The 13,740-nt window shown below is 53.1% G+C and overlaps 1 protein-coding gene across 8 annotated transcripts in view; it reads right to left on the bottom strand.

Annotated features, from left to right (window-relative positions):
• Nucleotides 1-2,399: 2,399 nt before the first annotated feature.
• PKNOX2 (PBX/knotted 1 homeobox 2) overlaps nucleotides 2,400-13,740 on the bottom strand; it is a 305,084-nt gene continuing 293,743 nt past the window's right edge. For all 8 annotated transcript variants that reach the window (XM_060160705.1, XM_060160702.1, XM_060160703.1 and 5 more), the window contains 3 exons: nucleotides 6,764-6,840; nucleotides 5,606-5,784; nucleotides 2,400-4,569 (listed from right to left, as the gene is read on the bottom strand). In XM_060160705.1, coding sequence (XP_060016688.1) covers nucleotides 4,343-4,569; nucleotides 5,606-5,784; nucleotides 6,764-6,840 — 483 coding nt within the window. In that variant the 3' untranslated portion in view covers nucleotides 2,400-4,342. The remainder of the gene's footprint in view (nucleotides 4,570-5,605; nucleotides 5,785-6,763; nucleotides 6,841-13,740) is intronic.

Here is a 13,740-nt window from a genome sequence, read left to right as displayed (position 1 = left end):
TGCATCGGCAGGCGGACTCTTAACCACTGCGCCACCAGTGATGTGCCGCCTTCACTCTCGATAGAGCAATGGGTATAAAGCTATATTGTCCTTTTTAAAAAAAACCACTCAAATATTGGAGGGAAAGGCAAAAAAGGAAAAGAATAAAAGGGAGGAGGAAGCTTAATTAGTCAATAAGCCATCCAAGGAGCGGCCACCCAATAATAAATGACCCTCAGCCTTCCGGTTGGGGATCACATGAGTTGCCATTGTCATGACGACCTGGAGGCCACATCATGGGGGCAGCAGTGACTCAACTACATTGAGCTGTAGCCGGGTGGGAATATAGGTCCCAAGTTGCCTGATTGCCCCATTTTTGAAGAGAAACCAGGAATCTGAATTTTTATGTGCAACCTTCTAACTTAAATGTTGGCCCCCAAATTTTACAAAACAATATATGGTCCAGACAAAACATGACCGTGAGCTGAATTTGACCTGAGTGTCTCCTGTATACAGCTCTGAATGATCAAGTTTGAGGTCATTGTCCTAGGAAGCGATCATAACTCATCCATTATGGGGATGTTAGGAGCTCACTTCAGTCTCAATCTTCCCCTAGAATGTGAATTCCCTGAAGGCAAGAACTATGTCTTTGTTGATCACAGTTATGTCCTCAGTATCTAGCACTGCCTGGGACAGAGTCGGCGCTCAATTAATACATGAATGAATGAGTTCGTGCCGGCTGCAGTGTGACAGTCACTGCCCTCATCTGGTCACATCCAAGGCAGCAGAGAGGTCCCATGGTCGAGGAAGTTGAGCTCTGCTCATGAACTTCCCTGAGCAGGAATCTCCAATCAGTTCATCCCTGATGGGCTCAGGGCTGGGGCTAAAAGTTAGTCTGAACATTTCCCAGGGCCCTGATACCACAGCTCCATTTTGGGGGTAAAGGAACCTCTCCCCCACCCCCACCCCCGCATTGTCCCCCCTCTTACTTCTGCATGGATTGTGGCACGTCTTCTCCGTGGGTGGGATAGGATTGGGGTCATGCACAGACAGAGCTTGCTGCCTTCTCAAAACACAACCACCCACATCTCAAATGATTTAGGAAACCACTTTGTAGTTAGAAGCATTGTGTAAAAGATGGTGGAACTTGAGAGAAACACTTAGGAAGGGGTGGGAGAGGCTGGGGTAGGCCACTGTAATTTCTGAGAGTAGTGTTTCCTAAAATGTGTTTTGTGTGTAACTAGTATAATTGAATAGACATTACTTGAAAAAAAAAAAAGATAAATACTTTTGGGGAACATGTTAAACAGAGACAGGTTTCTTTCCTGCAGGACTTCTCAGAGGCTTTAATGTACTAATGCACATTATGAAACTCCTCATCAAAATATAATATGCAGTTCATCCTAGACTAATTAGGCTGTGGAATTTTTTTTTTTTTTTTTTTTTTTTTTGGATAGCATGTCTTTTAAGACTGTGTTCCTTGGCAATCACTGCTTTGAAAGCTGTCTTCCTGGCTCTGGAAGGTGAGGTTCTAGGTATCACCGTCCTGTGGCTCTTGAGACTTTTTTCACTGCCCAGGGGTGGCGTCTCTGCTGTGTTTGCAGAATCTGCAGGTGTGACTGGGGGCTGGGCTCTGGGAGGGCGGTGACCCAGGGGACCGCTATCCACGCTGCGTGGAGATCCGTTTTGCCTGTGGAATCACTCCCTTTCCCATCTTCAGCCTGGCCAGAGGGTGTCCACGGGTAAGCGTGAACTCTGCAGCCTTTTTGAACGGGAACAAGGAACCCTCCCTCCTGCATCTAAACCGATACCCCAGTACAGGGCCCAGATAAGGAAACCTCTAGGTTGAAAGTAACATGAAAGACTGCCCCTCACTTAGTTGGGGAGATAGCTGCCTCTTTCTTCCCGCCCTAGGGAATAGAGTGCTGAATTATGGGGTTCAAAGGGCAGGCTACGCTCTGGACACAGCTCCTGGATTCAATGTGGCAGTCAAGACTGCCTCTCCTTCCTGATTCCCGGGACCTTTCACCTGAGGGATAGGGCATGTGAGGGCTGGGGGGAGGGGCAGCGGTGGCCCCAGCTTGGATGGAGGTCGGAAAAGCAAGGGGCTTTGAGGGTAGAGTGCGGTGGAAGAGCTCCCCTGCTATGGGGGCAGCCTGCCAGGAGAGGGCAGTGCAGAGCCTCCTCCCGTCTGCCCTCCTTCATCTCTTCGTCTTGGAGCAGACACGTCTGCGCTGAGTGTACTGAACTTGGCCGTCGTCCTCCCCAGAGAGGTAAACTGAGGACACCCAGAAAGCCTTCTTCCTTGGTCCTTTCATGGGTATTCAGGTCAACAAGGGGTATTCCGAGGCCTCCAAATTTTCTCCGGTCCAGGGTCCCCCTAACCCCTAATCACAGAAAAAGAGAATCGCGTGCCGGAATTATGGTAGGTAATAAGGTTTACTGAAAACTCGGCCACATTCAGTACTGGTTTGGTGGATACATCAGAAGAGGTTGCATAACATTAATTAGGCAGGTGGAGGGGGCTGGGAGGAGGATGTGTGGGCACATGTGTGCAGGTGTGCCTGTGCTGGGATGCCTGTCCAAAGTGATAAGTGGAAGGGTGTGCATGTGAACAAGAAAAGTGAACCAGAACAGGAAATGTATTTTATCCCACTTCACGTTGCAAAAGTCTCACGCCAAAAAAGCTAGACTTTCCTCTACCTATGGCATCAAAAGGGAGTAAAAAATGATTGGATCACCCAGATTATAAATAAGGTTATTTGTTTCTCAAAAATCCTTATTAAAACATTAAATATCAGCTCTTTTGGGGGAAGAAATACATTCATTTCAGGGAGACCTCAGGAAAGCCACCATCCTTTTGCTCCTCCTTAGGGGGCCCCACGGGGGCCCTTGAGTTGAGCCAGGCAGCCGCTCACATCCTGCCACTGATGGAGATGGCCAACGCACGACTGACAAATGAAGCTGCAAGTCCATTAAATTAACTTCAATGGAAAACACACGTGGGATCAGTCCCGTCATTCACAGCCATAGGGGTGGGAGGGAACGGGAGGATGGGGTGCCAACCCCGGGGGACTGGATGTTGGGGTGGGAGGGTGTGTGTTGGGCAGATGGTGGGAAGACGACTCCTCCTGGTGGAGCCCCAGTTCCTCCAGTGCTGTGTAAGTGATGGCATGTAGAACAGTGAGGCGGGGGGTGGGGCACCTCCTCCACACTTTGGATATTGATGAGAAGAGGGACGTAGCACCTTCTCCAACCCCTGGCTTCCCACTGGGCTGGATGCTTCTTTCCAATGTTTCTTCTGCCTCCTCTGAAGGACAGAGTGAAGACGAGAGGATGAAGGCTGGTGGAGCCGGCCTGGGAGCAGGGGGACAGCAGTGAGGGACAGGAAGGGTGGACAGATTCCAAGCTAACCTTGCTCCACCCTCTCTGATGGCCCCTGGAGGGGGTGGAACGTCTGGGGAGCTCCATCTGAGGGCTGGAACATCTGGGATAAGACACCGCTGTCCTGCTGTTACAGGAGCTGAGTTCTGTGACCACTGGGGATCGCTGTGGTCCCCAAAGTCACCTTGATATGGCTCCTAGCCCAGGTTCTGCCATCTCCTTGTGTCCTGGAGCCAACCCAGGGGAAGGGACTCCGCTTTACCTCCTATAAATGAGCCCACCAGCTTACCACTGAGTTCCAGGAGAGAGAGAAGGCAGCTCCGGTGGCTCCCATCCCTCTCTCCCAAGTCCACGGCTGCCTGTGCCCAGAGACAGGGCCTTGGAGGGCTGAGAGGAGCTCCAGGAGTCCAGGTCCCACCCTGGTCTGCCGGATGCGACGCCTCGGGCCGTTCCCCTCCTCCAGCCATGGATTATATGTTGAGGCTCCCTCCTGCCCTTGAATGTCTCTCAGAGGAGCTAACAGCCCTCTGGAGGTGGAACGCAGACCCCCTATGTCTCTCCCTTTCCTCCTAACTCTGTTCCCTGGCAAAGGCTCACTCTGTGAACAGCACTGATCCACCTCACGGCGCAGGGCTTGTACACAACTCAAGTCCTTCAGTGGCGGGGGTTTGGGGGCGTGGGTGCCATCTGTCCTCAGGGATTCGGTGAGTCCAGATCTCCTGCCTTTCTGTCCAGGCTGCTCGACTGGCCCCGCCAAACGGAGTCCTCTGCAGCTCTAGGGAAGTGGGGCCAGGGTACTGGTGGAAGCTTGGTGGTTGGGAAGGAACAGGTGTTTCCTCTGCATTTCCTCCAGCTACTGATTTTGGGAAGCCAGGGTCCAACTTCCTCGGGGCTGCCTGCCCGTGTCTCCTCCCCCCCCAGCCTGAAGCCCTCCTGACGACACTCCTGCTTGGTGATCAGTGCCACCTGGGCTGCCTGGCTACTCCAGGGAGTCACTGTGCTCCAAGCCCAGGTCGCTGACATTCGTTGTCTGCAGCTCGTCGGCCTCGTCCTCCAGCTCCTCTTCCTCTTCCTCTTCCATCTCATCCTCATCCTCTTCTTCTGTCCCATCCAGTGAGTCGTCATGTGCGGCCATCATAGCCTGCTGCATGGCCATGGTGGCATTGTCTGAGGACAGGGACTGCAGGTTGTCCAGGTTGATGGAACCTATGTGGGAGAAGAAGGCAAGGGTCAGGCCCAGGAAAGCCAGTGGCTTCAGTGGTGAGCTCCTACGCTGGACAGTCCCCTGGCGCGAAGTCTCCCGTCCGTTCCCCTGTCAGCCGCTCCCTGCCCCATCCCAAGCAGCAGCGCTCCTGGGTACCACTTCCTGAGCATCTTCTGTGTAAGTATGTCAAACACTGTTGCCTTTCGAAGAATTCTGTAAGTAGGTGTTATCACCCCCATCCTCAAGAGGGGGGAACAGTCTCAGACAGTTGAGTCATTAGCTCAGGATGACACAGTCAGGCATGATCTAGCTGGGATTCTCTCCCTGGTTGGTCAAGCTCAAAATCTGTTGATTTCTACTCTACCCCATAAGACTACTGCCCACCACACAGAACCGGTACCCAGTCATATAAATGCACGTAGACATGAAGGTACGCCTGCACACGTGTACACCTCCACTCCACTTCCCACACAGAGCTAGCTTCACATGCTAAGCTATAAAACGTTGTCTGGCTCGTGGCTCATTGAATTATTCATCGTGCACCAGGCGACCGGCAATTAGAAACGTGTATACGAAGGGTGTGATGGAGAAGCTGGGAAAACAATGCTCTTCCTGGCCTCCGTTCGCAAGCCAGCTGCCTGCTTCGGTATTTATAGATGGCCCTGGCTCTTGGGGAACTGTGCGGACACGGGTGCTGAGGAACTTCAGGTGGGTGTGGCACTGAGGAGGGGGGACTCTGCTGAGGAGCCACTGACTCAGATGACCACCAGCTGACTCCCGCTCGTCTTTGTGAGATTGCTTTTGGCTTGTTAAAGTATACGCAAAAAAAAAAAAAAAAATCCTCTTCTTTCAGGCTGACATACATCGTTAGATGGGGATCAGGTAGGGATACCTATTGTGACAGAGCTGACACGGCCACTCAAGCGTGTAGACTATCAGCCCCTGACTCTGTGCACAGCTGCGCCCATAGGAGCTCCAGGAGCCCCTCCCGACCAGCTCCCCGCCCCCATCTACGGTACCCTCAGCCCCAGCTCTTACCGTCGGGGTTTGTCCCCGGGGCACCACCCTGCTGCTGCAGCACCCCTGCAGCAATGGAGTTGGGCCAGAATCTTTGGGTGGGCCGGTGCTGCGACTTGATTTTCTTGGCTTTGGGGGCGGGGTCGGGGTTGCTGGCGTCAAGCATGGGCTGCAAGATGCGCCTCCGGGCGTTGATGAACCTGCCCAGGAGTAAGATGGAGACGGGTAAGGCACCACCAGGGGGCGGGAGCATGTGTGCGCAGGTACGTGTGTCTGTGTGTGGGTGTGTGCACGTGTGTATGCACACGTGTGCGTGTCTGTGTGCACGTGTATGCACACGTGTGCGTGTCTGTGTGCACGTGTATGCACACGTGTGCATGTGTGTGCAGAGAGCGCTAAGCTGCTTCCAGACTCTGAGAAGCTGGTCCTTGTACGGAACAGACCCGGGTCTGGTCTAGGGTGTGGAAGCACAGCTGTGATGAGCCCTGGGCACCGAGGAGCTCGTGACGTCACCAGGGGGCTTGGGGACCACGAACCAGCGTGGGACGAATGCGTGAGAACGGTCAGGAATCTCTGCTCCAGACCGGTCAGGACTGAACAGAGGAAGGAAGAGCCCCCCAGTCAAAGGCACTAACCTCTGACCTGACCTCTCTCCAGAGGGCCAAGGGTCTGCTCCCATCCAGCCAGAACTTGCCCTCTGAGGTTTCTATGACACCCCAGGCGGCCACAGAGGAGGGGGCACGGGAGCCCTGTGGGGTGAGGACTGCCAGCTCCTCCCTATTCTTCCTGCTCCCAGCCCTGCAGAGCGTTTCAGCCTGAGCTCTTTTTACATGGGTGGTGAGTAGACCAGATGACCACCGGTGGCCTCGGGTCGTGGGATGCAGGCACCCCTGTGTGTCCGTAGTGCAGGTGGGGCTGGGTTTTCTGCAAGAAGGCAAGAAGCTCCCAGTGATGTTCCTGACACAGTTTCCCAGGAGAGGGCGCTGAGAAGCTGCAGATGAAGCTATAGGTGTTGATTCCGGATATCTGCTTCCAGCCCACATGCGATGGCTGGCATGGTCGCCAGGTTGAGACTGAGGCCAGGCTGGGCACTCTAGCCTCTTTCCCCCGCTATGCATTCCCCTGCCCATCAAGTGGCCCCTGGCTCTGAGAGCCTCTGGGCAGGCGATACTAACTCACCAGTTATTCACTTGCAGGAGGGTGAGGTTTGTCTGGGCTGCGATCTGCCTCTTCTCATCCTCCGTGGGGTAGGGGTGCTGAAATGAGAGGTGAAGGGCTAGTGAGGGGCGGGCACGTGGTGGCCTGTTCCCCCTAGAGACCGTGCCCACAACACTGGCAGCATCGCAGGCCAGGTAGCCCCAGGGGTTTGGAAGCCCAAAAAGGGGAAAATGTAATGTTCCCCAGAAAGAATGGCCAAGGGCTTGGAGGGAGGCTGCTCTGTGCCTGAGGAGGGCTACCTGCCCTGAGCCCAGCCCCCCATGGTGGAGGACCAAGTGGTTTCCCAAGGGTTGGTACAGTTCAATACTGATCGCTTCCAAAGCAGTGTCGCATTCTCACTTGGTCCACCCCCAAACAGGCAGGTCAGGCATTATCAATATTAGGATTGACAATGGCCTCAAGAGCCCACAGGACTCTCAGAAGGTGGTAAACGGGTGAACGAATCCATTTAATTTAAACTAACTGACATTTACTGAATATCTACTACGTGTGCAGATTCATGCAGGCATCCTAGGAGACGGAAGATAAATATAATGACAACTATGGCTTGTGTAATACTTTGTAGCCTATGAAATGCTTTCATGCACTTAATTTCACTTCATAAAGCATATCGGTAACACTTGGTAAGAGGCAGGTTAGGTGAAGAAACTGAAGGACTATCTCCACTGTCCCCCAGCACTCAGTTCAGAACTCCCCGTCAGAACTCAGTTCTGACGTTGGTCCGGGCTGCCCCCATCACTTCATGCTGCCACTTTGTGAGACGGAGTCAGTGTCTTTGTGGGGGTGAGTGAGGACGTGGGGCAGGGCCTTCAGTCCTGCACTGATTACACGTGTGTCTCTCTCTCGGATCATGCTTCATGAGGGCAGAGACCAGCTCTTATTAATGTATCCCCAGCACCCGCCACATGGACCTGAAGTACAAATGGCTGCTGAGCAAAAGAAACAAGGCGGTGGGTGCTGGGGTTTGGGTAACAAGCACCGGAGAAGCTTAGGAGACGTGGGTGTTGGCCAAAGCGCTGGGGAGGCTGAATAGGTCACATTAAAGACTGGGAAAGTTTGGGGTGGCAGAGGTTTAGGGGACCTTCTGGATCCCACTGGGTGGTGAGCCCCATGATGTCTGGGTCTATGTGTCTGTGTGTCTTTCCCAGGCTTCTGCATAACACCTGGCACCCAGCAGACTTGCAATATAGGTGTGATGAGCGTCTGAACGGGTCAGAGCCTTGTCCTGGCAGCTAGGGGAGGTTCGGGAGCTCTCAGGGTAGAGGGCCAAGCTGTCCTCAGGTCAGAATCATCCCCTTATCGAGATAGTGGTGCTTGGGCTTTCCAAAGTCCTGAAGACCGGGGCTCAGATTCTGGCTCTATCATGAGCTGTGAGATCTCAGGCACATCACTTAACCCCACATGATAAAGTCATCTAATGATTAAAAGAAATTATACTTGTAAAGTGCTCAATAAGAGATCGCTCTTCATACTACTGTTGGACAATGTTGGCAAGGTGCTTAAAGCTCTCTAAGGGATGAGCTAGAGATCAACAACCTCCACAGAACTCTCATTATCAGTGACAAAGGAAAGGAACCTCTTCCGTGTCCTCAATGTCCCTCGACTGAAGCAATCAGGGTCGTGTGTTGTTTTAATTCACACTTCTGACCCTGATCACAACACCAGGGCAGCCGGGACTCGTGATCCATATAATATTAAGATTCTAACAAGAAGGAAAGCACGTCGGTGTCATAGGAGCCAATTTCATCTAACTGGGAAGGAGCCCAGGGAGGTGGGGAGGAGACTGTAGCCTCCCAGGGGCTCCGTGCATCTGACACCCTCCGGGGAGGGGTGGTGGCCAAGCCCTCCTCCCCTGCCCCGTGGAGCTCCAAGCTCAGCGGCCCTGATAGGAGCCGAGCAGCCTCCCTGTCATCCATGGCAACCGGTCTGAGAACACAGCAAAAATATAGTAACCGTTCGGCCTTCCTGGGGCCCTTCATACCTCCATGCTTTTGCACATGCTGTTCCCTCTGCTGGAAAGCTTTCTCCCACTTTTCCACTGCGTACGTTTCTGAGCTTCTGCAAAGACCTTTCACAGGTCAAGTCCTCTGAGAGGCCTTTCCCCCCAGCTCCCCGGGGCAAAGTTAGTCACTGCTGCACTTGAATAATTGCCTTTAGCCCGCTATATGGTGATAGATATCTCCCCCCTATCCTGGGAGTTGCTCTCAGGCAGGGACCCAGTCTTATTAGACATTGCATCTCCAGTGTCCAGACCAGTAACAGGCAGAGTGGATATTCAGTGTTCCTGTATGAAACAGATGAGTGAACCAGCACAAGAAGGAGATGGCTGACTTGTTCCCTGAGCCTTGCCGACTGCGCCGGTTCATCAACCACAAATGTTGGGAAGCTGCTACCTTGGAGGTGGCCGCAAGTGAACGATACCCGGCCATAGAGCTCGCAGCTTAGAGGGCAAGGCTACAGGCAAAGGAAAAAGCCTCTATTAAAAGGTAGTGTGTCTTCAGCACTGCAGTCTGTAAACTGTTTTAGTAAAGAGCTCAGATTCTGGAGGCAAAAAAAAAAAAGAAAACGTAGTGTGTAAGTACCCGTCGGGTGGTAAGAGAAGTCAGGGGAGCCTTCCCTAGGGAGGAGGGGCTTCAACTGGATTTTGAAGAATGGCCAAGGCATTCCAGTAAAGGAGGACCTGGGCCTTCCAGACAGGGGCTTTGCACTGGGACTTAGAGTCAAGTCAGTCAGATGCAAATCTCGTCCGTCATTAGAAACCTCCAGAGAAGGAAATGCTTCAGCGTCACCCAGATAATATTTGCTGCTGTCTCTAAGGAGGCTTCGCGTGCGGGCCGCCACCCCGAGTGGATGTCATCAATCCATAGATTAATGTGCTCCCAATTACTGGAGAGGGAGGAGAGGCAGGGTCCCTGAAACTGGCTGGTTGGTCTCTTATGGTAGGGATACAAAGCCCTTATCCTCCTGGGGGGCAAGTCCCACCACCCATCGCTCCTGGGACCAGTGTCCCGTGAGGCACGTGGTGGAGGCCATGGGGTGAGTGGCTGCATCGGGCACGGCCTTGGGGACAGGTGTGTCGCCAGAACGTTCCTGGCACCACGTCTGGGTGCTCATGGGAGCAGTCCAGCTCGTCTACGCCTCACACCAGATGATTCCTGAGGACAGAGTCAAAATAGTCCTGGCCCCTGGACAGCCCTCGCTTTGGTCAGTGCTACTTTTAGCGCGATCGGAAGGGCTCGAGGCCAGGGACGGGGAGAGGAATCCAGCGAGACGGTGCTGAGCCATCAGGCTGCGGCAGCTGCTCTCTGATCACAATTTGGAGGGGCTCCTCTGGAGTCGGGAGGGAAGGGCACAGACAGCAGCCCTCTAGGAGAGACAGAGAATGGACCAGAAAATGACAGCTCCTTTTCAGGGCCAGCGGGGAGCCTCAGGGGGCTGGGCAGTGCTGCCTGGTGGTGAAGAGCATGGCCTTTGCAGAGGTCGCGTCCTGCACCCACCACTTAACCAGCCGTGTGACCCTCCTGGCGATTCACTGTTTGATGTACGCCATCCTCAGTTTCCTGGGCTTAAGATAGAAATAAGAAGATGGTGGCTACTCCCTGGACTTCGGGGGTGATTGAATGAATGATGCAGGCAAAGCATGTGCGCTGCACTGACTCACTCTGCACCACATGGTGAAGCCTCCCAGACACGGTATCGTTGAATATTTAGTCTCTGGGGAAGGGAACTGCAGGATTTATACTGAGTAGGCGTTTCACGACACCACAGTTGGCATCGGGAAGCTCCTCTGACGTCTGACCAAACTCTGTCCCTGACACCTCCCTTTTGGCCCTGGAACTCAAGTCTCTTCTGGGCTAAACTGGAGCTGAAGGCATCTCTCAGTCTGAACTATGGGTTCCCCCTAGGGTCCCGGGTCTGAAAGCAGCACAGCCAGGCTGGCCCATGGGCCCCTGGCCACGCCTTTCACTCAAAGCCCACCCAAGATGGTGCACCCACCTCCTAGCCCAGGAAGACCCGCAGGAGGCCGGCCACGTCCCGGAGGGACACAGCGCGTGGGAAGCAGCGGCCTGCAGGTGTGAGTCGGAGCTGCCGCTGGAGCAGGGGCCGCCTGGAGCTGGCCTTCCCACTTTCCTGCACTGGGGTCAACCACACCCTCCGTCCCTTCTCGCTCCTGACCAACTGTGGGCACGTGATCTGCCGCGGCCACAGCTTGACAGCGTGGCCAATGCTCTAGAAGAGCCAGAGACCAGCCGGAGGGAGGCAGCCAGGATGGTGAGGGGCCCTGAAACCACCACATTTCATCACATCGAAGACGCGGGGCACACCCTGACTTCAGAGATGCTACAGCAGTTTGGGGTGGAGAGGGGCACACAAGTCACCCAAGGACCCTCCCTTTCCTGCTGTAGCTGCCCTTGCTTATATGTCCCACTCTTCCATGTCTCTCTCTTTTCAACTCCCCTCCCCACTTACAGTTGTGCACACACAGAAAAGCACAAAGAACGGAAATGCATAGCTTGGTGTAGTACCACAAACACCCATGTGACCACCCGCCGGGTCAAAAACGAGACTTCTACCAGCACCCCAGCAGCCCCTTTTCTGCCTCCTCCCAATCACATACCTCCAAAGATATCCTCCCCAAAGATAACCTGATGTTTATGGTAATCACTTTTTTTGCTTTTCCTTATAGTTGTACTATCTATGTTACATCCCTAACCATTATGGTTTAGTTTGGCCTGGTCTGGGACTCTATATAAATGGAATCATATAGCATGTAGTATTTCACTCCACAGTATGGTGTGAGATCCACTTATGGCTGTTCTATGTTACAATCACATGCATGTTCATTGCCGTATAGTTTCTCATTGTAAAAATCTACTGCCTTCTCGTTCTTCACCCTCCTGCAATTACAAAACCACTCTCCCTCCCTCTGGCTTCTTCAATCCATCCTTCTCATGGCAGCAAGATTGGTCCTTCTTAACCTGCTCCCAACCCCTTAGGTCCCCCTCCATGAGCTCTGAGCCCTCACCCTACCCAGGATTCCACACACTACAAGGATGATCTGTTGTTTTTCACCCCAACCAGACAGGCTGCAATGTTTGAGAAAAGGGTCCACACCTGTCTTTTCATCCCCACCTCACTGGTGCCGAGGAAAACGCCTGGCCCATGCCGAGCGTTCAGTATGTCTTCGTTGAATGATCATAGGACCCTAAGGGGTAACTGGTACTTGTCACCATTCCCTTTGTGTGTGTTTGTGGGTGTGAAGATGGGTAGGAGAGGGTGGGGGAATTCTAGCTTGTATCAGGCTGCCTACGTATTAACGGTGCTATTCCCACAACTGATGGTTTCAAGCATATTTGTGGGGGAAGGGGGACGGGGAGGGGGTAGCTTCTGCACATGAGAAAACTGAGCCCAGAGGCACTAAACGCTGGCCCCAGGTTATATGGGGGGTACATGGCAGAGCTGGGACCCACACCCCCTGTGTCTTTAACCACAGCCATTCCACCTCTGTCAGCTACTGCGCTTTTTAACGTATTGTTGATATTCACCATAGGTAGGTATTATTATCTCCATTTTATGAAGAGGAAATTGACATCAGAGAAGTTAATTGACCCGCTCAAGGTCATATAGTCAGTAAGAAATGGAGCAGGGCTCAATCTCGGGTCTGTCTGCCTCCAAGCCTTGTTCCTTCTACTGTACCAGGCTGCCCTAAAGGAACTAATCTTTTCTACAGACCAAACATCCCCAGCCTTTAACCATTCATCATGTGACACGTTTCCTGTCGGAATCATTTGAACAGACATTTCCCCATCCTAGCTGCCGTTCTCTGGACACAACTCGTCGAAGGACCTTTGGATATCTGATGCTCAGTCCTGGACACACTATGCTGGATGCGTCTGACCAGCAAGATGGGCAAGCCCCCCGCCTCTATCGAGTCATCTATCTCCCAGCCCCTTGCGTGTGTGTTTGTGGAACAGCACTGGATTACATCACGGGTTGACCGCTCGTAGTACGTGTATGATTTATTCCCCCGATTCATTGATCGGCCCTTTGAGTGCCGAAATCATGTCTCCTACCTGAAGCTTAGGTTTTAGTGGACAGTCTAGTTAAAGATCTGTGTTCTGGTGGAGAGAAGCCCCCCTGGATTCAGGAAGAACAAACAAGAGATCTTCCCCTACTTTCAGGGAACAGAACTAGACCTGGGTAAACACTGAGACTGGAGAGCACAGACTTCGTCAGCTTCTCCCTTCTTGGTGCCTTGTTGACTCTTCCCAGCACCCCTCTCACAAATCCCCGGGTCTTCATGTTATCCTACAGTCAGCTTCCTGAACGGGAGGCCTCTGGCCTCTAGGGCTTCGCGGTCAAATGCCCTGCAACTATGTTCATGATGATGGAGATAAAGCTTTCATCAGATTCTCAAAAGGGCCAAGGAGCTAGAAGAGGTTGAAAACCATTGCTAGGAACCGTTCCTCTGGCACCCCAGTCTGGCTTACCTCCTCAAAATGCTGCGTTTAAAAATGTTCTCGGGCTTCCCTGGTGGCGCAGTGGTTGAGAGTCCGCCTGCCGATGCAGGGGACGCGGGTTCGTGCCCGGTCTGGGAGGATCCCACATGCCGCGGAGCGGCTGGGCCCGTGAGCCATGGCCGCTGAGCCTGCGCGTCCGGAGCCTGTGCTCCGCAACGGGAGAGGCCACAGCAGTGAGAGGCCCGCGTACGCAAAAAAAACCAAAAATGTTCTAATCTCATCTTCTACCAGTAATAGGCACTGGCACTCTTCCCATGAAAGTGATCTTAGCTGAGTGGGTGTAGAAAACCAAGCTTTTGGACGAATTCATACCTAAGCTGTGAAGGAGTGATGGCCTCAGGGCCTCGCTGTAGGTATTTTGACAAGGATTGGATCATTTTAAGTGGGTCTCTGATGAGTGAGATTTCAGATAAAGTG

The sequence above is a fragment of the Lagenorhynchus albirostris genome, chromosome 9, assembly GCF_949774975.1.
Source record: "Lagenorhynchus albirostris chromosome 9, mLagAlb1.1, whole genome shotgun sequence".
In the NCBI taxonomy this organism is placed as follows: Eukaryota; Metazoa; Chordata; class Mammalia; order Artiodactyla; family Delphinidae; genus Lagenorhynchus; species Lagenorhynchus albirostris.
The sequence above is the reverse complement of the archived record's forward strand: the minus strand, read 5'-3'. Positions and strand labels throughout refer to the sequence as shown.